This window comes from Phyllostomus discolor, chromosome X (assembly GCF_004126475.2).
Source record: "Phyllostomus discolor isolate MPI-MPIP mPhyDis1 chromosome X, mPhyDis1.pri.v3, whole genome shotgun sequence".
NCBI lineage: Eukaryota > Metazoa > Chordata > Mammalia > Chiroptera > Phyllostomidae > Phyllostomus > Phyllostomus discolor.
The window spans coordinates 32048556-32072046 of record NC_050198.1 but is presented as its reverse complement, the minus strand read 5'-3'; the positions used below and the strand labels follow the sequence as shown (position 1 = coordinate 32072046).

Below are 23491 nucleotides of genomic sequence, written 5' to 3'. Positions count from 1 at the left end.
GGTGTTCTGTGAGCTGACCAGGCCCTTGAAAGTATGGGTAGAAACTCACTGTGCAAGCTGGCTTGCATGTATCTAGCACACAGAGGAGCTCAACAAATGTTTGTTGAATCAGTGCACAATTAAATTAATTTTGGAGATCCTATTGTATGCCAAACAACCTTTTCATAAATTATCTCGAATCCTTATGACAATTCTGCCTGCTAGTTACTGTGACCCCCCATTTAACAGGTCAGGAAAGCTGAGGCTCAGAGTGAAGTCCCTTACCCATATCCACACCCTGGTCTTTATGATTCCAGAAGTTATTGACCTAAAGGATCAGATCTCATTTCCATCCTCCTATTCATTCATTCATCTGTCAAGGATTTATTAAGCACCTACTGTGTAGCACAATGACCTAGTACAACAACGGCTCCAGATGACGTAGAGTAAGAGGAGCGCTCCCAGGAAGACGGGTTGCGTGGCTGGACTGTGGGTACAGAAAGGGCAGGGTTTCTGGTGCACATCTCCAGGAAAATATACCTACTTAGATTGAGGGTGGAGCGCAGTCTAGGAATATTGGCCGAAAAGGGGCCCGGTTCCGTAGATAGAAACGTGGCCTGAAAACCCGAGCGCCGACTGGCTGTCGGCGCGCAGGCGCAGAGGACCCAAGGAGCGGTTTAAAGTCTCGCAGAGGGGTACTTTGTGACGAGGAGGCGTGGCTTCATTAAATTACCTCTCAATGATTCGCCTTCATCTCTGAGCGTGGCCTAGGTACCCCCTTCCCTGAATGAGTGCTAGCTAAGCTAGTTTTCCCTCCGCGTCGTGGCGTCGTTTAGAGCCGAGTCTTGAACAAGCCCTTGACAATTGGCCGCCTCACTTAGAGGGCGGAGCCCGGCGAGCAGTCTATCCTACATGCGGTCACTTCCTGTGGAGTTTCCCCAGCCCTGGGAGGAGGAGGAAGGGGACGAGCAGGAGGAGGGCGGTCGTCCAGGGTTAGGTTCTGGGCGGAGGAGGGGGGTGTAGGTCCGTTCGGGGCGGAGGATGACTCACAGCCCATCCCATCTTCCCGACGCTGCCCGCCCGCGCAGAGCTTGCTCCGTGGTTTAGCGGAGGAGGCGGTGGCGAGCAGGGGGAGGGGTACTCTTATTTTGTTGGGGGGCTCGGGCTGAAGCCCGACCGGCCTGGCAGGGCTCGCCCGGGGCCGGGCGTCATGTCTCATGCAGCCGAGCCAGCCCGGGACAGTGTAGAGGCTAGCGCGGAGGGTCCTCGAGCGGTGTTCGTGTTATTGGAGGAGCGCAGTCCGGCGGACTCAGCCCAGCTGCTCAGGTGCGGGGCCGCTTGGGGTCAGTAGTCTTGACTGGGGCGCGCAGGATCCTGATTTGGGTGCAGCGGGGGGCCGGGGCTGGGATTAGAGGGTTTCGGCCTGGGCTTGGAGGACGTCGGGGTACCCGTCTTCGGGGAGCACCGGGAGCACGTAAGGAATCCGGCGGTGGCCTACATGGACTGAGGGTTAAAGCAGTCGTGGAAGTGCATTAAGGGAGGCCTGGTTCATTTTGGGTGTGGGGGTGTCTTCACTGGGTCTAAAGGGATGTATTCCGTTGTGTCCAGAAACTGGTCTAGGGTAGTTGAATTTAGGGCACTGAGACTCTAATTAGAAGCGTAATTTGGGGTCCTTGAGTCAGACATGAGGGAGATGAAGTTGAGGGGGCACTCTCTAAATGAGGCACTGATTGTAAGGGACTTTTTCTGTGTCAGAGAAGGGGTTTTGCAGGACAGAGGTGCTATGTTGGGAGCTTGGTGATTTCCAGTAGCTGGTTGCTGGAGGCTGTTTTGGGGGATAATATTAATCTGGAGGGATTCGGGGGTATCTCAGATATGCTCCGTGGGACCAGCCTTGCAAGTGTGTGTAAGCAAGAGAAGCAATATTAATCAAGACTTGACAAGAATAATCTCTTCACCCATCCCTGTCCACCTAGCTCAATCTTATCAGGGATAGTGAAATAGTGAAAAGCACCCCCACACTCTCACCCCCACTTGACGATTGGGGTTTAAATGGGCGACTGCTAGGCAGAGGTGATGGAGTTGGTGCTTCATCTTAGCTCAGAGAAGGCCTCAGACTTTATTTGGGAACCCAGAGCACCGTCTTGTTACTGTTGCTACCTGCCCGAATCTCACCCCCTACACACACACACACACACACACACACACACACACACACGTTGTTTTTATCACATCCTTGGGGATAATCTTGAATCTGTCCCCAGAGCTGGAATGAACACCAATTGCCCCATCCCTATCTGGGTGGGTCCTATCTGATCTCTTAATCCTCACTGCCATCAGTGGCCTTGGACGCCCAGCCCCCTTTTCTCCTAAGTTCTGTTCAATGGATGTGTAAGCATGGGAAGGGGCTTTGCCTACTTTGTGCTCGGAATTGTGCTGAGCTCAGGGGATCATTTGCCTTCCTCTTCCCAACTTCCTGGGTGGTTTTAGGGCCCTGTCTGAGGATGAAGAAAGGAGGGAAGACAGATCCTTTGGGAGGGGAGAGAATCCTTGTCAAGTGTAATCACCCACAGTCTCAGGATTCTAAATATTTGACTAAATTCAAGGATGCATATCCATCTGTGTGCATGTCGATGTCCCCCCGCACACTAGGGTCTTGCTCCCAGCATCGAGGGCTGAGCAGGAGCCTTTTTGTATATAGATTCACCATCTTCTAATGCCTTTATAACAACCTAGATCATCACAGTAGTGGGAATAGTTGAAAGCGAGGGGTGTACATGGCTGCTTTTTGTGTGTTGGTGGGTGTTGGTATTAGAAGCATGTGCATTTTGATCTATCCAAAAAAACCAGGAGAGCTGTGGGCAGGCTCATCTGGCCAAGAAAAGAAAGCTTGCATAAAGTGAATCTTCCACCCAAATTCTTCCTCTTGTAAATCCAGATTGTTGAACTGAGGGTTGCCTTTGATATTCCCGTTTTGTATTTGTGTATGTGTTGGCATCCCATGAACTCTGACTGGGGTGGGGAAACTCATTTGCAAAGTGGTGGATCCTTCCATAAAGTGAATCTTTGACCCTAGTTCTCTTTGTGATGCTTCAGTTTGTGCTACAATGGACTGCTATACCGAAGGGATGCCCTCACTGTGCTGCATGTGTGTGGACAAACGTGGGCTCACATTCAGCTGCCAGGAAAACAGTAGGGGGTGTGGGGGTGGGAGAACTCTAAATGCAAAGTCAGGAAGCTTGCAAAATGAATCTGTCATTCCTAAATTCTTCATTTCCATTTTCCTCACACCCAGGTTGTGGTTACACGTGAGTGTTAGAGCAAGGTGTTGGGATCCAGGCACTTTTATTATTTTGAATCCTAAAGGACTATGGGTAACACAGCAAAAGAGAATGGAGAGGGGGTGGGGGAGGAGAGAAGACTTGGGAATTAATGGTGGTGGTAACCAGTGGAGTGGCTGAATATTAGAGATAATTGTTTCCCTCCTCTCTCTCTCTCTCTCTCTCTCTCTCTCTCTCTCTCTCTCTCTCTCTCTCTCGGAGGGGCAGAGGTCTTCCTACAATAACAACCACCCCTACCCCTCACCCTCAGCCTGAACTCTTTGCTTCCGGAATCCGGGATTGTTGCTGACATTGAGTTAGAAAACGTCCTTGATCCTGACAGTTTTTACGAACTCAAAAGCCAGCCCTTACCAGTACGCTCAAGGTATGTCTCCTCTGATTCCCCTCCAACTCCCTTCCCTATTCCTCAGGCCCCTCCACTCCTTGTTGGTGGGTAGAGGCCCTCAGTGCCAGCCCAATCCATTCTCTCCACAAGCTTTTATTTTCCAGATAGTAAAATAAGGGGCCAGAAAAAGCATGCACATGAAAGCAGGTAGCCAAACTAGGATTATAGTATCTCCATCTAGACCTCAGCTGCCTGCCCCAACCCCACCTGCACACCCATTCATTCACAAATACGGCCTGCAGCGTCCCTGGAGAGCCCAAAAGCAGGGCATGGCCTGCTGTAGCTCTTTGCCCAGGTAGGCGGAGCCATACCCGCAACCCCTGCTCACCCCTCCCCCACTCAACAAACTTACCCACCCCAGGCCCTTGAGGAACCCCTGCGAGTCCCTTCTTTCCCCAAGCTGGGGAAGTCTAAATGTGCTGAGTCATGGGCCTCGGCTCTAAGAGAGGGGAGGGGACCTGGAAGAGGGGCAGGAAGAGAGGATTGTGAAATTTCTGAGATTTTCAAGACTGACTAGTCCTGGGACTAGAGGCCCAGGCAGGGGAGGAAGAAGGGCCTGCTATTACGTTGTAACCTGGTGCCAACCCTCCAGGAGCTGAGGGAGCATCTCCAGCCCCAAATTGAGCATAACAGCCCTCTGTATCCACGTCTACTGCCACAGCCTCAATTCTGCTTCCTTCCACTCTCCTTTAAATAGGATAAAGGCCCTCTGCTAGAGCCAAGCAGTGGCATCTCTGCTCAATGTATGAACAGACCCAAATCCAGGCTTCACCATAAGGACTGAGGGCTAAAATTCCCCCACCAGACTGACCTCTGAGGGTTGCTACCAGGCCTGGTTCCTGTGATTACTTCATCACCCTGTGACTCCTTAGGTTTGGGACTAGACTTTTAGTTTACCTGTGGCACCATATTTCTCATTCCACAGCCTCCCAATATCACTGCAGGCCACCCCAGCCACCCCAGCTACACTGTCTACATCATCTTCTGCAGTGGGTTCCCGGACCCCTACCATGTCATCTTCATCTTCATCGCGGGTCTTGCTGCGGCAGCAGCTAATGCGGGCCCAGGCCCAGGAGCAGGAGAGGCGTGAGCGTCGGGAACAGGCTGCAGCCTCTCCCTTCCCCAGCCCTGCACCTGCCTCTCCTGCCATCTCTGTGGTTGGTGTTTCTGCTGGGGGCCACACATTGGGCCGTCCTCCCCCTGCTCAGGTGCCCAGGGAGGTGCTCAAGGTAAGGTCCAGAGGCCCTGGGAGGGGCTCCTGATGACTGGGAAGTGGTCCTGGTGGCTTTTAAGTGACGTCCTGGGGCTCTAAGGAAAGTCTTTAGGTACTGTTGAAAGTAGGTTGTGCTAGTGTCCCATTTGGTTTAGGGTTTCTGAGATGTTCTTGTGGAATTGTGAGGGGCTCTTGGGGGCTGTAGGATGTCTTGGTGGACTATGAAGGGTTGTAAGTGCCCCACAAGGGCCCTAGGGTCTGTGCAGTGGCTTTGTAGGAAAAGCTTCATGTATGTGTGATGCCTTAGGAGTTCTTTGGCTAGTGGGATGTCTTGGAAAGCAATATGTAGTTCCTGGGTGTGTTAGGTGGTGACAGAGACAGGGGTGGAGTCTTAGGGACTGTGACAGAGGGAGCTGCAGAAACTGAGGGATTCTACCCTCCATGGGTGGATCCTAGGGGCTGTGAGGGATTTCCAAGAAAGGGAATTTGGGTCCAGGGAGAGACTTACCAGTATTTTGGGGTTCTCAGATTCTGGGCCTAGTATTCCCAGAGTCACCCTTCTGAGCCCTGTTCTACCTTGTCCCCTCCTGTCCCTCCTTCCCCTTATTCCACAGGTGCAGACTCATCTGGAGAACCCAACACGCTACCACCTGCAGCAGGCGCGCAGGCAGCAGGTGAAACAGTACCTGTCCACCACACTTGGGCCCAAGCTGGCTTCCCAGGCCCTCACCCCACCACCGGGGGCTGCTAGTGCCCAGCCGCTCCCTGCCCCCGAGGCCACCCATGCTACTGGCCCCACAGGCAGCGCCCCCAACAGCCCTATGGCACTGCTCACCATCGGGTCCAGCTCAGAGAAGGAGGTATGTGGCTGCAGGCAACCTTTCTATGCTCCACCCTCCAACTTTTTTTTTAAGATTTTATTTATTTTTAGAGAGGAAGAGAAACATCAATGTGTGGTTGCTTCTCGTGCACCCCCCCACTGGGGATGTGGCCCACAACCCAAGCATGTGCCCTGACTGGGAATTGAACCAGCCATCCTTCAGTTCGCAGGCCGGCACTCAATCCACGGAGCCACACCAGCCAGGGCCACCTTCCAACTTCTTTTAACCCTTTTTCATATTTACTTCTTTCCCCAGATTGATGATGTCATTGATGAGATCATCAGCCTGGAGTCCAGTTACAATGATGAGATGCTCAGCTATCTACCTGGAGGCACTGCAGGGCTACAGCTCCCCAGCACAGTAAGGTCCCAGGATGGCAAAGTTGTTCTCACAATTAGTGCATCCCTGTGTTGCTGAGACTGCACCAGGACTGACTGTGTGTATAAGAGACTGTCACTTTGGGTTATATTAAGATAGAGAGGGAGACTGTGTGATGATAACAGGGAATAGCAGTGTCCTGGGGCCTTGTGTTGGATTGCATGGAAAGGTAGACCTTGTAGATTTTGGTACATACAGGATGGGGACTTCACAGAGATACTAAGGTATAGCAAGGTGCTCCAGCCTCACTGTGGAAGAGACCAGGAAATGGACTCTTAGCATTTTTAATGTACCAAGAGAATAGAACACACTAGAAGTCTCAAAACATGGTACGGTTGGACCTTGAAGTGATTCTATGTACCGTGTGTCTTGCAGTGAACTGTGCCAAGGAGGCTGAGGCCCTGTAAAGAGTGGAAAAAACTTCCCAGAGTAAGGGATGTACCAATAAATTGTAACAATTGGGTAACTTCCCACGAGTCCCATAATTTTTGGGGGGCATTCCAAATAGCTGTAAGTTTTGTTTCTTTCCAACTTATCAAGAGGATAGAAGCATATATAAAAATGACACTAGTTTATCAGAAGTTTTTATTGATTTGGACATGGCTAGACATTGGGGCCTCAGATGGATCCAGCATATTGGTGGGGGGAGTTTCAAAAGATGAAATCTCATCAAGAGATGGAACTAATTATTTCCAGATTAGTATATTGTCCTAGAGTATCTTTAGGAGAGTGAAAACGGGAGAAAGCAATCTAGACAAACATAAAGGCAGCACTAGTTGTGTAGTTGAACAAGGAATCCTGGGAGACCAGAAAATGCAAGAACATACTAGAGTTAGGACCTTGGTGCATGGCAGCTGGAGACCATGTATGTAAGGTGGTGCAGCGCAGTCACAGCCAAAGACTGGAGATTGGGCTGGAACTCTCCATAAGGCCAGATTTCGGGTAGAACATTGCCATGACCATTTCCCAAAGTCTGAAAAGATTGGGTTGGAGTGTTCCAGGAATGCCAAATTGGAATGTTGTGCTGGGATGGGGGCCGGGGGGGGGTTGCTAATGGACTGAAATGTTCTAGCAGAGCCCACAAAGACCTTGAAAGGGTGGTTTTGCAGCATTTCTTCTCCAAGTTAGCTCCAGAATTTGGGAGAGGGGCCTCAGAGCTCACGGAGGGATTTAAGGGTCTGCAGGAGCATGATGAACAGGCTGGGCGGACTCTGTCCCCAGCAAAGCAGGGTAGATCCACTTTAGCCTGTTCTCCCTTATTCAGTTACTATGTGAATTTCCCTTAAAGGAGGAGGAAGGGTTCCTGTACGGGTCAGCCTCTCCTTGCATTAGAGGGCCTGTTTTGGGGGATGTGTGGAGGATAGGGAGCCTGGTTCTGAGATGAGGCCAAGCTTGTGGTCTGTTGCCAATCATCCTTTCTCTGCCGTGCCTGCCCCCAGCTGCCTGTGTCAGGGAATCTGCTTGATGTGTACAGTAGTCAGGGTGTGGCCACATCTACCATCACTGTCAGCAACTCCTGCCCAGCTGAGCTGCCCAACATCAAACGGGAGATCTCCGGTAAGGGCCAGGGTTAGCCCCATGTCCACCAGGTCTGGGGGTGGGCCTGGTTTTGGGAAAAGGGATTTAAGCAGACGGAAACAAAGGACTCTTTGCCGTCTTTGTCCACATGGCCCATGGTCCTGCTCTCACTCCACTGACTCTTGTCTTGGGTTTAACAAATGGTCTATCACCGTGGCTTCTTGAAAAATAACAAAAAGTAGCATTTAAAAAATTTATTTACTTTTATTATATTTTTTCCATTTCCATGTATCCCCCTTATGCCCTCTTCTACCTCTACCCCCCTCCCCCACAAGAGTGGCATTTTTTCAAAAGTCACATCCTCTGCCTGTGCCCATCTGAGCCTACCTCAGCAGCACATGCTGCCCTCCATCTTGTCCAGAAGGACCTGACTATTTTCACTCTTCCAGAAACAGAGGCCAAGGCCCTTTTGAAGGAACGGCAGAAGAAGGACAATCACAACCTAAGTGAGTGAGAGCACGTGCCCTTGCTGGCATTCTCTGCAGCCCTTCCTCACTCTCTGCCCCCTCCTGCCTTGGGGGGCCTTTCCCTGCCACAGTTTCCCAATGTCCCAATTTCTCCTCTTCCCTACTTAGCCTATTGACGATTCTTTCCCACTCTTTTATCTCTCCTTTCTCCAAAGTTGAACGTCGCAGGCGATTCAACATTAACGACAGGATCAAGGAGCTGGGCACCCTCATCCCCAAGTCCAGTGACCCGTGAGTCTTGGCTGGGAGCCCCAGGCTGGCAGAAGGTGGGGTGGAGGCCACAATCTCCTAGAATCATTTCCAGGGGGTGCCTATCCTGGGTGGGAAGCACCCAGTGGTTCTGCTCCTCTGGCCCTTTCCCACCCAGCTTTCCTCACCCTGAACCAGGGTTATTCCACCTCACCATGTCCCCACCTAAAATTTTAGGTTCATGACATTATGGTCCATGTGCCTCATCAAGTCACTGTACGACATAGGCACTTCGTTTTCTGTTTATTTTGTGCTTCCTTTATTTGTTCATGAAACAACGAGCTTCTACTTTGTGCCAGGTACTGTGCTAGGCCCTGAGGCAACCAGAGGGAATGAAACAGACAAAATTCCCTGACCTCATGGAACTGATATTTTAGTGGGGGCAGACAGACTGCAAATATGATACATAAGTAAAATCCCTGCAATTATAATGGGAGGAAGAGCCCTGGCCGGTGTGGCTCAGTTGGTTGGGCATTGCCCCACAAACTGGAAGGTCACTGGTTTGATTCACTGGTCAGGGCACATGCCTGGGTTGCGGGTTTGATCCCTGGTTGGAACATGTATGGAAGGCAGCCGATCAATGTTTCTCTCGCACATCAATATTTCTCCCCCTCTCTTTCTTCCTCTGTTCTTCTTTCTCTAAAATTTAAAAAACAAACAAACAAAAAAAAAAACCAGGGAGCCCTGGCTGGTATGGCCCTGGGGATTGAGCACCAGCCTGCAAACCAATAGGTTGCTGGTTTGATTCCCAGTCAGGGCACATGCCTGGGTTGTGGGCCAGGTCCCCAGTTGGGGGCATGTGAGAGGTAACAGATCAGCGTTTCTCTCACACATTGATGTTTCTCTCCCTTTCTCCCTCTCTTTCTCTCTCTTTAAAAATGAGTAAAGTTTTTAAAAAAGGAATATGATGAGGGAACATTGGATTGGGGAGGGTTACAATTTGGGGTGAGGAGAGGGTGGGGAACAGAACAGGCCTCAGTGGACAAAGCAACATTGGAATAAACAACATAACAGCAACATTATGTTGCTCAGTGGACAAAGCAACATAAGAGGAGGAGGCAGGAGCTATGTGTTCCAGGGGAAGAGTGTTCAAGGTGGAGGGTATAGCTGGGCTGATAACCCCAAAGTGGAAATGGCTTTCCATGTCTTGGGAGCATTGAGAAGCCAGTGTTGCCATAGTGAGATGAATCAGAATCAGAGGTGAGAGGAATAAGTAGTAAAGAGTCAGGTCAGAAAGGGCTTCCTGGTTTGGAAGGTTCCAGGCAGGTGAGCATTCCATACCCTTGATGTAGCCCTACCTCAGGATCTAGGCATGGGGTGGGGTACTCCATTTACCTGGCACGACACCCCCAGATCCTGAGAGACTCCAAATGCATCACTCCATTTTTTCCTCCCCCTCGACCCCATAGGGAGATGCGCTGGAACAAGGGCACCATCCTCAAAGCCTCTGTGGATTATATCCGCAAGTTGCAGAAAGAGCAGCAGCGCTCCAAAGACCTGGAGAGCCGGCAGCGATCTCTGGAGCAAGCCAACCGCAGCCTGCAGCTCCGAATTCAGGTCTGGAAGGAGGAGGTGGTGGCAAGGGTGAGGGGGGCTTCCTGAAGGCAGAGGCAGAGGAAGAACAGACCAGAATTTCCCCTTGTGACATAAATGGGGGATCCCGGGGCTTCCCAACTCCCATCATCATGATAATGGTGATAAGTAGTAATCATAACATTATTAAAAAGAATAATAATGAATATTGGCTAGTGTGCATTGCGTTTATCTTGTGCCATGCACTGTGACAAGACCTTATCTCCACTTACTAAGTTAATCGTCACATTATCCCTATGAGACAGGGACCATTGTTATATCCATTTTACAGATTGGGCCTCTGGAGCTCAAAAACTTTAAGCATCTTGCCTAAAGTTATGCAACTAGTGAGTGGTAGAGGCTGAATGTGAACCCAGAAAACCTTTCGTCCTAACTGTTACATTCCTCTGCCTCTGAGGGGCTCTGAACTCCATCTTATCCCACACCTACCCCATACTTTTTGCAGGAGCTCGAACTGCAGGCCCAGATCCATGGTCTGCCGGTCCCTCCCAGCCCAGGGCTGGTCCCCCTGGCCACAACTTCAGCCTCTGACAACCTCAAGCCAGAGCAGCTGGACGTTGAGGAGGAGGGCAGGCCAGGCGTAGCAACGTTTCATGCAGGGGGGGGCCCTGACCAGGGTGCTCCCCATCAGCAGCCCCCAGTGCCACCTTCAGATGCCCTTCTGGACCTGCACTTTCCCAGCGACCATCTGGGGGATCTAGGGGACCCCTTCCATCTGGGACTGACGGACATTCTGATGGAGGAGGAGGAGGGGGTGTTGGGGGGACTGCCAGGGGACGCCCTGTCCCCACTGCGGGCTGCCTCTGACCCCCTGCTCTCTTCCGTGTCTCCCGCTGTCTCTAAGGCCAGCAGCCGCCGCAGCAGCTTCAGCATGGAGGACGAGTCCTGATCAGGCCTCACCCCTCCCCTGGGATTTCCCCACCCAGGAAAGGAGGATAAGTCAAAATGAGGTTCTACCTTTCCCTTGCCCTCCTATGAGACTGCCCTGCCCAGTGTTCTGGGGGAAGAGATGAGGCCCCACCCCTGTAACAGGCAAGGAGGAGGAGCCAGGTGATGCTCGTCCCTTCCCCTCAGGTCCAGCCAGCACCTTGTAAGCAGAGCCTGTTTGCTGGAGATCCCAGCCTCGCCCCAACCCCATGGGACCCACCCTTGCCCAGGCGAAGGAAGGAGACAGGATGAGGTCTGTTCCTGTCCTCTGGGAACTACCCTAGCCAGGTCTGGTACCAGGATGTGTCAGAATGCTGTATCATCCACCCTCATAATGGCCACTCTTGCTTGTAAGGAAGAAGAGTCAAAATGATGGAACTCCTACCCTGGAGTTTACCAACCTTGCCCCTTTACCATGGTCCCTGCCTTGCCCAGGTCAGAAGCAGAAGTGAGGACGAGAGCCAGACCCTTTATTTGGGAAATTGGGTCATGGCCTAGCAATGGAGGAGCCGGGCCATGCACCTTCCCTATAGGAAGAGTCCAGCTGCCAGTATTTCAGGTATGGAAGAGTGTATAAGATCAGGCCACCATGTGGAGATCACAGTCCTTATTCTTCAGCAACATCCTATCCAAGCATTCCACTGCAGGGAGGAGTAGTACTTAGGATCCTTTCCTTAACCTGAGAGAGAACCTCGTGATTTAACCTAGGAACAAGGCTTTGAGCTAACCTTGCCTTTGGGGAAGGGGGGCAGATCCTGAAATCTTGTAGGTTGACATTCCAGACCTAGATCAGGAGTGAGTTAGGCCCCTACCCTTGGGCAGAGATGCCTCCTTCCTCCTTCCTTGAAGGATCATCTGAGGAGGTGATGGGTAGTAGGGGATATTGAGTCCAGGTTCCCAGAACCAGCACCTGTTACTTTGTTTCAACATGTAGAGGAACACAGTGAAGGAAGGGACACTTCTGGGGATTTTCCCAGCCTGGGAAAAAAGTAAAAGCCTGTCCCAGCAAGGCAGAGGCTTAGAGGAAGGGTTGTAAAATCATGTATTCCTCTTTTGTTTATCTTGATTTTTTTACTGACTCCCCTATTCAGAAGTTGGTAACCCCCAACCTTTGGCCTTCATCCAGCTCTCCATTTGAAGGAATCGTTCCCACTTCAGAGTTATCAACAGACACTCCTTACCCCTCCTACCACGTATACACAAGGTTGTCACCTTTGGATTGTTAGGGCTAATGCCCCAAGAAGGGTGTACTGAGGGGTCTGTAGGTTTGTGATTAAATAAATGCTAGGCGTGTTTCATGCGCTTTTATCTTTGGCAAAGAGTCTCCTGTCCTTGCTTTGACTGTGCAGTGAGCAGGGCTCATGCAGGCCACGAGGAAGGAAGATTCTCAGAAGAAATATATTTAAGAGGGGTGGATGAAAGAATTTAGGAATCAGGGCTGGAGGAAAACAACCCGCACACGAAAGCAGTCAGTCTGTAACAGCCTGTCAGGCACCTTTCTGTTAGGTGCTTCACCTGATTGGTTCTAAGGAGTATTCTAAAAGTGCTGATAATTATTTCCATTCATGTTTAAAGAAACCAAGGAATAGAATTTAAGTATATAAAGATATACCACTGGTAAATAGAAGAAGAGTTAAATGGTGAAGTTAGGTGAGTGAGGGCTCTGGTTTGAGTAATGTCACTGAGGGCAGAGGGGACAAAGATTTTTCTTGCAAGTTCACTTTTGAAACTGATAAGGAAGTGTGAAGATATCTACTGGCTGGCAGTAGAGGCATTACAGGTTAGATAAGAGGCAAAGACAAACCATAAAGGTCAGGAACAGGCAAGCAGTTCCATTCTGGAACAGGTGTTGACATTTTGGGGGAATTTTAGAGGTGAAGAGACAAAAGTATCTTAAGGCTGGGAATAAATATTCCTGGAATTTCTCAACCAGACTGACTTGACTCCCAAGACAGGCATCAGGCTTGGTCTGGTGTCCCCCCCCTCAGCAGACCACCCCTGAGCACTGGGATCTGGTCTGGTCCTTTGTCTTCCCCAGAAGACTGAGCAGACTACTTTCTAGTTTATCATCACACTGTGACTCCTAAAGCCTGGTTAATCTACCACCAGACTGGTGATTCTGTAATACCTTCATTTTTTTTTCTCCTCAAACTTGCTATATTCTCTTTACTTTATAAAAACGTGAAATACCCAGAAGTGTTATTGAAGATTCTATTCTGAAATAATTTTAGGTTTACAGAAGAGTTGTAAGGACATTAGAGGAAGTTTCCATATCCCATCACCCAGCTACCCCTAATGTTAACATCTTACATAACCATGCTGCATTATCCATGCAAAGGGATTAACATTGCCATAGTACAGAAAGTCAATTTAAGACTTTGGATTTCACTGGTTTTTCCACAAATTTTTTTTTTCTGTTCTAGGATTTGAGTAAGGATACTCTGTTTGTCATCTATTTCTGTGTAATAAATTACCACAATCTTAGTGGCTTAAAAACAATGCGTTCATTATCTCCCAGTTTTCATGGGTCAGGAATCAAGGCTGGTTTAGCTGGGTCCTTTACTCCAGAGGCTCTGACCAGGGTGCAATCAAGGAAGATGAGCAGAATTAAGGACTCATCTCAAAGTGGAACTGGGGAAGGAGATTCAGTTAATCTGCAGCCTGTTGAATTGTAGGGCCACGGTTCCTTCCTGGCTGTCAGCCTGAGGCTCCTCAGTCCTTGCCACTTGTACCTTTCCTTCCATGAGGCAGCTTACAGCATGGTAACTTGCTTCATCAAAGCCAGCAAGAAAGTTGGCAAAATAGAAGCTACAATCTCTTGTAATCCAATCATGGAAGTGCCTTACCCTGAATGTCCAAGCATTCTTTTGGTTAGAATCAAGTAACTGAAGGGAAAGGAAACTACAAAAGACTGTGCATATTAGGCAGGGCACATTGAGAGACTATCTTGGAAGTACCTTACCACAGATTCCACACTGCATTTAGCTGTTATATCCTCTTGGTCTCTCACAGTTTCTCAGGCTGTCCACTGAGGAGACCTAAACATTGTGATTCCAGAAACAATGAATACACCTAGTACCCATATCTTGGTTTCTAAATGCTATTCTCTAATAAAAGGAACCAAGGCTCCTTGGAGAAGTGGCTGATTTTAAGGCCAGGGTAAGGAAATTCAAGTTGAGCCTGGATCATTGTTTAGTGCCAGAAAGTAAGTAAGTACCCCCCCCCCCAAAAAAAAAGATAGGAGCATGTTGTGAGGATACAGGAGCCAACCTGAAAGCTCCTGATGGCCAAAGCTGGGACAACTTGAGCAACCAAAAAAATGATAGTACTGCATTATAGTCCAAACAATAAATATCCATGATTCCATGATATATAAATAAGTGATATGATTGAATAAATAAATGCTAGAGTTGGGTTAACTCCCTTATGTAAGGATTTCAAGTAATAAATATAGGAGGAATGAGGGAAATAGAAAATTACCATTAGAATATGACAGTAATAACTTCCACAGATCTGATCCAATAAATGCTAAAATTAGTGGGCAAAACTTTAAGGCGAACACACCCTTAAAATAGTGCCTCCAAAATATTTATGAAATATAGGCATAACTTAGAGATATTACAGAGTCGGTTCCAGACCACTGCAATAAAGTGAATCTTAATCTTTGTTGGTGGAGGGTCTTGCCTTCAATTTGAAAAAAAAAAAGGACCAACAAAGTGCAAAAAAACCCCAAAACTGTATTTGAATCTCTTCCCCCTAAGAGTTGGGTTTACCAGTAATTCCCCTTCTCTTGAATATAAGCTGGATTCAGTGACTTGCTTCTAATGACAAGAGTATGAAAAGTGCAATAGTAATTTTGCAGTGTAGAAATCTGGAAGACAACCTTAACCCAGAGGTGAATGTTGACGTCACCAGTAATAAGGCATGGCTGTGGTGTCCCCTATGATGTGATGCAATGAGGACATTTCACTTTCATAGTATTCTTCCTCCAAACCCCATAACCCCAATGAAATCATGACAAAGTATCAGAGAAACCCAAATTGCGGGACATCCTACAAAATACTCAACCAATATTCTTCAAAAGTGTCAAGCTCACAAAGGACAAGAACAAACAGGTTGGGTATTTAAGTAAACAAAGTTGTTTTTGTCTCCATCTGTCAAATCCAGCTTTTTAGGCGGGGGGGGGGGGGGGGAGGGCGGGGGGCATGAGACCAAAACTAGTATCATTCTGCAGATGTGTTTATCAAGGCTCCCAGACCTCTTATGCTCCCCTGGATGGTGTGTTGGGGAGAGAGAAGGGAAGCATGCAGTAACCTTTTTTCTGCCTGTGTCACTTTCAGGACCCCCTAGTAGGAAAGTAGAGCCTAGGCAGAGATTAGGATATAGCTGAGCTGGGGGAGGGGGGAGGGTTGTTGATCAGATTTCAGGACTGAGTGCTTCAAAAAAAGAAACTATAGAGATGGGGGTGTGTGTGTGTCTAGAAATCACCACAGGTGTTTTAGGTCTTTAGCTAAATACTAGCCTGTGCAGGCTTAGAGCAAGACACTGTGAGGCCAAGCAAAGACCAGTCCTGGGTTTCCATCAGCTGAATGGATTCTTGCACAGATCTGACATTGGTGTTTTGACTAGCCTGAGTGGAGGGCCCTCCAGGCCAGTACTCCAATGAGAAATAGACACACCAGAAAGGCCCCACCTTAAGAGTACAGCCACCTCAGGCCTGGAGTGGCTAGAGATTCTCTCTAAAATATCCTAAAAACATGCCTCAAAAAGATTAAGGGGAATTGTGGGATTTAGAATGTATGTAACAACACAAAGGACAGGATTTGGGAAATGAAACTACTGCTGCAAATGTTTTCCATCCCATATGAAATGGTACAATATTAAGTTTAATTTGTGATAAATCAAGTATGAATTTTGTAACCACCAGGGCAACCTGTAAAGAAAATAATGAAAATAGGTACAGTTGAAAAGCCAGTAGAAGAATAACAATTGAATATTAAAATGTATTTGGTTAATTCAAAATAAGGTGAGAAAGGAAGAACAGAAGATTGAAAATCAGAAGAAACAAAGAAAACATAACAATGTGATAGAGCTTGATCTTCCATATCAATACTTCCATGAAATATAAAGGAGCTAAGAGCTCCCATTAAAGGCAAGGATTTTGAGACCAGAAAAAAAAGGACCTAACCAGAGCTGGAATTAGGATAAGGCAAGTGGGGTGCTTTCCTTGGTTGCAAAATTTAAAGGTATGCCAAAAAACTCAATGATCAGGTTTAACAATATTTTAATCAATATTGCAAAAAAATGCAAAGCAATCCATGATGCCCAAAATATCTAAATTTTACATCACAACAGCATTCTACCCTGCACTTTGACTATTCCTTCCAAGGATCATGTAAGTTGTGCGGGGTGGAGGGGAGCAGGCAGGCTCAATGACATAAAAAATCTCTCACTTGCAATTTCTTTTGAAGGTCATTGTTCCATCCTGAGGGAAGTCAACAGGTTTTTTCCATTGTTTATAGCTGCAATCTACGGTATTGCAAGGTAAAAGGGAAAGTTTTGTTTTTATTGCAGTACATGTTTGTGTGAATTTTTAAATATTAAGAGCACTTAAGTAATACAAATTTCATTTATTAATATATTTGACTTTTAAAAAATGAAACCTCATCAAATATCAAACATATTCAGAACAATTTTTTACCAGGAAAAATTAACCAGGACACATTTATACTTTACTCAATTAAACCACTGATAAATAGTTCATCATTATTAAATTCTTTTATTAAAAAATTATTTGCACTACTTGTTTTTCACCAGGTTTGTCTGGGAATCTGGTGCACAGTTTTCTGCTGTTTGTTATGATTGATTTTTGCATTTTTGATACATATTGTTATGCACACCTATTTTATTGTTAAATGTTATAATTTATATGAATAATTAATATAAATCAAGCACATAGTATGCATATTTACTCTAAATATTGAATTAGTGAGAATAAATATATTTTAAATTTATACTAAAAATTTTCTATACAACTATGGCATCTAAAAAGCCAAGTGGTGCAAAATTCAGGAAAAAAGAAAAATGTGCAGAAATGAATCATAATTATAGGGAAGACTACAGTTTTTGCCATAAACCTCAGTATTCTGACTACTGAAAATGATCCTTTCTTTTTTAATTTTAATTTTTTGAGCTTTATTGAGATATAATTGACATACAACCCTGTGTAAGTTTAAAGTGTACAACATAATTATTTTATATACATATATTGTGAAATTCTGGGATAGACTAGCAGATGGGATATTCTTTTATTTTTTTAATTAAAATTTTTTTTCCTCACCTGAGGACATTTTTTTTCATTGCCTTTAGACAGAGAGGAAGGGAGAGAAAGAAAGAAAGAAAGAAAGAGAGAGAGAGAGAGAGAGGGAGAGCTAGAGAGAGAGAGAGAGAGAGAGAGAGGGGGAGAGAGAGAGGGAGAGGGAGAGGAGAGAGAGAGAGAGAAGAAAGAAAGAGAAGAAAAAGAAAGAAAGAAAGAAAGAAAAAGAAAGAAAGAAAGAAAGAAAAAGAAAGAAAGAAAGAAGAAAGAAAGAAGGGGAGGGGAGGGGAGGGGAGGGGAGGGGAGGGAAGGGAAGGGAAGGGTAGAAGGGAAGGGAAGGGAAGGAAGAGGGAGAAACATCAATGTGAGAAAGAAACATCGATTGGTTGCCTTCTTGTATGCGCCCTGGCTGGGGATTGAAACCACAACCTGGGTATGTGCCCTGATTGGGAACCAAACCTGCCAACATTTGGTTTACTGGATGATGCTCCAAACCAACTGAGCCACACAGACCAGAGCAAGATGGGATATTCTTACATCTACTCTAAAACTGCATTAAAGAGACTTCTGGTTAAGATGGCAACGTAGGTACTCATCTCCTCCCACAACTACATCAAAAATTACAGCTAAACTACAGAAAAATCATTCAGAACTGCCTGAAACCCGGCTAAATGGAAGTCCTAAAACTAGGTAATAAAAAAGCAGCAACGTCAAGACTGGTAGGAGGGACAGAGGCATGAAACAGGCTGGTCCCACACTCACATGTGGCAGATGGAAATTGGGAGGGATATCTCGGCTGCCTCCCACCAGACCCCCCAGCCCAGGGTTCCAGTGCCAGGAAAAGAGTTCCCCATAACTTCTGGCTGTAAAAACTAGCGGGGATTGAGGCTAAGGAATACAGAGGGCTGCCTGAGTCCAAGACAGTTCTCTTAAAGGGCCCCCACATGGACTTACTCAGACTGATTGCCTCTGAGCTCCAGCACTAGGGCAAGCCACTTGAAAAGCACTAAAGACATAAAGAGAGAAAATGAATTATCCAAAATCAAGACGAGAGCAGGGGGGCAGCTTTCTCCCAGGCAGAAGTACTAGCAGAGGCCATTGTTCCTTTGGTGAGCTCTACACCCACAGAGCTGGCAGGCCGGCAGGCACCGTATCTGAAACTCCATCAACTGTGTTAACACTGTTTGACCTGCCCTGGTCATTCCTTGAGGCCTACCCTAGCTGTTTCCAGTGGCTTTTGTATAATATAATGGCCTGTCTGGGTTTCATGCTTCAAATTTTCCTAAAATCTCTCAAGCAGCATCTGGCTTCAGTGTGCTCCATATCTCTCACTAAGTGGCCCCAGGCCCAACACTAGCAGCAGCTGGTTTTGGTTTACAGCTTGGCCTAACCTGGGCACCTCCAAGCCCAGCAAAAGTAGCAGCCATTTGCAGATCACTTTGTGGTTCATGCTGGTGGATCCAGGCAGAACACAGGTGGTGGCTGACCTTGGCCTCTGCCTCCCAAGAGGCCCCAGAACCAGTATACCCAGTGGACAGCTTCAGACCACATTGATGTACCACCACCCAGCCACTTCCGCAAGCAACACTCAAGGGGTGGACTCAGTGGGTGCAAGAGCCCCACTGAAGTAAGCCCCTGCATAGCTGATTCTCCAGGGTGGTCAGAGTCCATTGGTCAGTGGTCACAGCCAATCCTTGCAGCTGATCAGCATGGGGGTAAATCCCTCCCATTAACATGCCAACAGCAAGCAAGGCTCAACTGCAAAAGGAAGCTATAGGCAGCTCATATGGGGGGTGCACTCTGAGAACCCAGCTTGGGTAATCAAGGACACTGTCTCACTGGACCCCACAGAACACCTACTACATTAGGCCACTCTACCAGGCCCGGGACACATAGCAGCAGTACCTGGGAAGACAAAGAAACATGGCCCAACAGAACAAAACTCCAGAAAAAGAACTAAACAAAATGAAGACAAGCAATCTACTAGATGCAGAGTTCAAAACACTGGTTATAAGGATTCTCAATGATCTCAGTGAGAACTTCAACAGCATGAAAAACAACCAGTCAGGAATGAAAAGTACACTAGCTGAAATGAAGAATATTTTTTAAAAAATTAATATTTGACTGATTATGTTATTAAGTTGTCCCAATTTTTCATGCTTTGCCCCCCCTCCACCCAGCCAACCCCAACTCCTTCAGGTAATCCCCACACCATCGTCCATGGGTCATGTGTACAAGTTCTTTGGCTACTCTATTTCCTATATTGTACTGTACATTGCCATGGCTGTTCTGTAACTACCAAGTTGTACTTCTTAGTGCCTTCATCTTTTCACCCATCTGCCCAAACCCCTCCCATCTGGCAACCATCAAAACGTTCTCTGTGTCTATGATTCTGTTTTGGTTCTGCTTGTTTGTTTATTGTGTTTTTTTTTTAAATTCAATTATAGGTAGATATGTATTTATTGCTATTTTATTTTTCATATGTTTGATCTTCTTAAAGAGACCCTTTAACATTTTGTATAATACTGGTGTGTAGTGATGAACTCCTTTAGCTTTTTCTTGTCTGGGAAGCTCTTTATCTGCCCTTTGATTCTAAATGATAGCTTGCTGGCTAGAATAATCTTGGCTGTAGGTCCTTGCTTTTCATGACTATGAATATGTCTTGCCAATCCCTTCTAGCCTGCAAAATTTCTTTTGAGAAATCAGCTGACAGTCTTATGGGGGCTCCCTTGTAGGTAACTAACTTCTTTTCTCTTGCAGCTCTTCAGATTCTCTCTTTGTTTTTAACCTTTGGTATTTTAAATATGGTGTGTCTTGGAGTGGGCCTCTTTGGATAGCTCTTGTTTGGGACTTTCTGGACCAAATCGCTGCCAAATCTGTATTATATGAAATAATACAGTAGACGGTCTTTTAAGAAGAAAAAAATATTTAAAAATATGAACAATAAAATGGCAGTAAATTCATATCTATCAACAATTAAATCTGAAAAAACAAAATAGACAAACAAGCAGAACAAAAACAGATTCATAGATACAGAGAACACTTTAATGGTTGCCAGATGTGAGGGGGGTGGATGAAAATGGTGAAGGGATTAAGAAGTACAAATTGCTTGTTACAGAATAGTAATGGGATTGTAAAGTACAGCATAAGGAATACAGTCAAAATATTCTAATAATTATTATGTCGGATGGGTGATCACTTAGTAAGTTACATAATGTCTAATCACTGGGTGTAGCACCTAAAACTAATATAATAATGTATGGCAATTGTAATTGAAAAATTAAAAAATGGCCCTGGCTGGTGTGGCTCAGTGGATTGAGTGCCCACCTGAGAACCAAAGGGCTGCTGGTTTGATTCCCAATCAGGGCTCATCCTGGCATGTGAGCCAGGTCCCCAGTAAGGGGTGCATGAGAGGCAACCACACATTGATGTTTCTCTCACTCTCTTTCTCCCACCCTTCCTTTCCGTCTAAAAATAAATTTAAAGGTCTTAAAAATAACTAAAACAAAATGTAAATGATTTTAGCATATAATTCAGCTGATAAAGAATTAAAAATAAATCTATCTAAATATGGCAGAAACAAAAAGAAAAAGGCTGAAGGAATTCATCACTAGCAGACATGTACAATAATAAATATTAAAGTCAGTCCTTCAGGCAGAAGGCAAATGATAGCATGTGGAAACCTAGATTGACACAAAACAATGATGAGCACCAGAATTGATAACTATCATGTTGGCCAAAAAGCTCATTTAGTTTTTTCCATAAGATAGTTTAGTTTTATTAAATTTCATCCAAAACAATTTTGTTAGATTGTATTGTGACAGCTGTCATATCAGAGTACATTTTAAAAAACATCAAAGTTGGTGAATTTTTGTGCAGCCATTTCAATATTGAAGATGGAAGAAAATACACATTTTTGGCATATTATGCTTTATTATTTCAAGAAAGATAAAAGCACAGCTGAAATGCAAAATAAAATTAGTGCAGCCCTGGCTGGTGTGGCTCAGTGGATTGAGCACCAACCTGCAAACCAAAGGGTCGCTGGTTCGATTCCCAATCAGGGCACATGCCTGGGTTGCGGGCCACATCCCTGGTTGGGGATGCGTCAGAGGCAACCACACATTGATGTTTCTCTTCTTCTCTTTCTCCCTCCCTTACCTTTTCTCTAAAAATAAATAAATAAAATATTTTTTAAAAGAAATGTTAAAAATAGTATTTGTGCAGTGTATGGAGAGGTGCTACTATGACTGATCGAATGTGTGATAAGTGATTTGTGAAGTTTCTTGGTACTGTTGACATTTTGGCCAAATAATTATTTGCCATGGGACTGTCTTATGCATTGGAAGATGTTTAGCAGTACCTCTGGCTTGTACCCACTAGAAGCCAATAGTGGGAGATAGCCGACATACTCAAAACATCCAAATCAATAAAGTTATTGGTGAAAATGAAAAATGTGCTTTTATTTTATGGAAAAAACTAAATAGACTTTGGGCCAACTCAATACATAGATAGACATAAAGGTATTTTTTCTTGTTACTTAAATATCTTTAAAGGGCAACATATTGTTAAGAGAGAGAGGAGAAAAAACACCATATGGTGAGGACTATGACACATATAGAAATAAAATATATTAATAACAATAGCACAAATGGGAAGGGATAAAAGGAAATATACTATTATAAGTTTTTTTAAATTTATTTATTTTAAAGATAAGGAAAGGAAGGGAGAAAGACAGGGAGAAACAGTTGCCTCTCAAATGCTCACATCTGGGGACCTGACCCACAACCCAGGCACGTGGCCTGACTGGGAATTGAACCCATGACCTCTCGGTTCACAGGCCAGCACTCAATCCACTGAGCCACACCAGCCAGGGCTATTATAAGTTTTTTATACTATACATTAAATAGTACACTGTCATTGAATGGTAGACTATAATAAATTAAAGGTTAATAATAAGTTGAAAATAAGTTAAACCCTAAAGTAACTACTAACTATTCTATATTAAAGAAGGGAGGTCTAAAATTTATTACCCCAGCTTCCACCTTAAGAACTAGAAAAATAAGAGGAAAATCAGCAGAAGAAATAAAATGATAAAATCAGACTAAATAAGACAGAAGACAGAAAAACAATAAGATAATGAAACAAATATTACTGAGAAGATCAATAAAATTGGTAAACATCTAGCCAGACTGAGCAGGATAAAAAGAGAGTAAGCAAAAATGACTGGTATCAGGAATGGGAGCAGTGACATCACCACAGGTTCTACAGATGTTAAAAGAATAATAAGGGATACATGCACACCAGTGTTCATAACAGCATTATCCACAATAGCTAAAAGGTGGAAACAACTGAAGTGTCCATCAACAGATTCATGTACAAACAAAATGTGGTATACAAGGGGGAACTCCTAAAAAACCTGGAATTATCATCTGGAGGGAGGGCCCCTTGTAGTACAGGCTTCCCTTGCTGAATGCATGTTCTGGGAACCCATCTGTATCAGTGTACTGGCTGGCGTTGTTGTGAGAGGCTGCATTCAGCTTCAGTGAATTTTTTTTCAAGACTCTTTCAACATGTTTGCCCCTTTCATGATGGGTGATTAATGGGCACACCTGCCCACACCGCACTGAGTGTTTTTGACCCAAAACATCATGATGCCAGTGCCCCACCCTCCGTATTCACCCAATCTCGCCCCAAGCAACATTTTTTTATTGTTTCCACAGATGAAAAAATTCTTCAAGGTGAAAAATTTTGCTGATTTTGCTGATGTGGAAGAAGTGAAACAAAAAATGGCAGAAGCAGTAAAAGACATCAAAATTGATGAGTTCAAAACTCTTTTGAGCAGTGAAAAAAATCTCTCCATAGGTGTATTGCATCAAATAGAGAATACTTTGAAGGTGACTGGAAGTTTATACATGTAAGAATAAATGCACAATTCTTAATAAATAAACTCCAGTTTTAGGGGGCCTCCTCTTGTATACATATAACGGAATACTATTCAGCCATAAAAAAGAATTAAATTGTGACACATGCTACAGCATAAATAAAACTTGAGGACATTATACAAGGTAAAAATGCCAGACACAAAAGGACAAATATTGTATGATTCCACTTTTCTGAGGTATCTGTCTATAAAAGCAAATTCCCAGAGACAGAAAGCACAATAGAAGTTACCAGGGGTTGGGGG

At 45.5% G+C, this 23491-nt stretch overlaps 1 protein-coding gene across 6 annotated transcripts; it reads left to right on the top strand.

Annotated features, from left to right (window-relative positions):
- The first annotated feature begins 914 nt into the window (after nt 1-914).
- Nucleotides 915-13481, top strand: TFE3 (transcription factor binding to IGHM enhancer 3). Of its 6 annotated transcripts, none has more exons than XM_036017100.1 (11): nt 1213-1322; nt 3571-3684; nt 3810-4000; nt 4631-4934; nt 5533-5778; nt 6055-6159; nt 7617-7734; nt 8145-8201; nt 8378-8453; nt 9881-10028; nt 10510-13481. In XM_036017100.1, the coding sequence occupies exons 3-11, from the start codon at nt 3837-3839 to the stop codon at nt 10951-10953; spliced, it is 1662 nt and encodes a 553-aa protein (XP_035872993.1). In that variant the 5' UTR covers nt 1213-1322; nt 3571-3684; nt 3810-3836; the 3' UTR covers nt 10954-13481. The 6 variants fall into 6 exon arrangements, with proteins under 6 accessions (XP_028378231.1, XP_028378230.1, XP_035872994.1 ...); XM_036017099.1 differs by having other exon boundaries at nt 1216-1305; nt 3528-3684; XM_028522430.2 differs by lacking the exon at nt 3810-4000 and having other exon boundaries at nt 915-1305; nt 3528-3684.
- Nucleotides 13482-23491: the final 10010 nt, after the last annotated feature.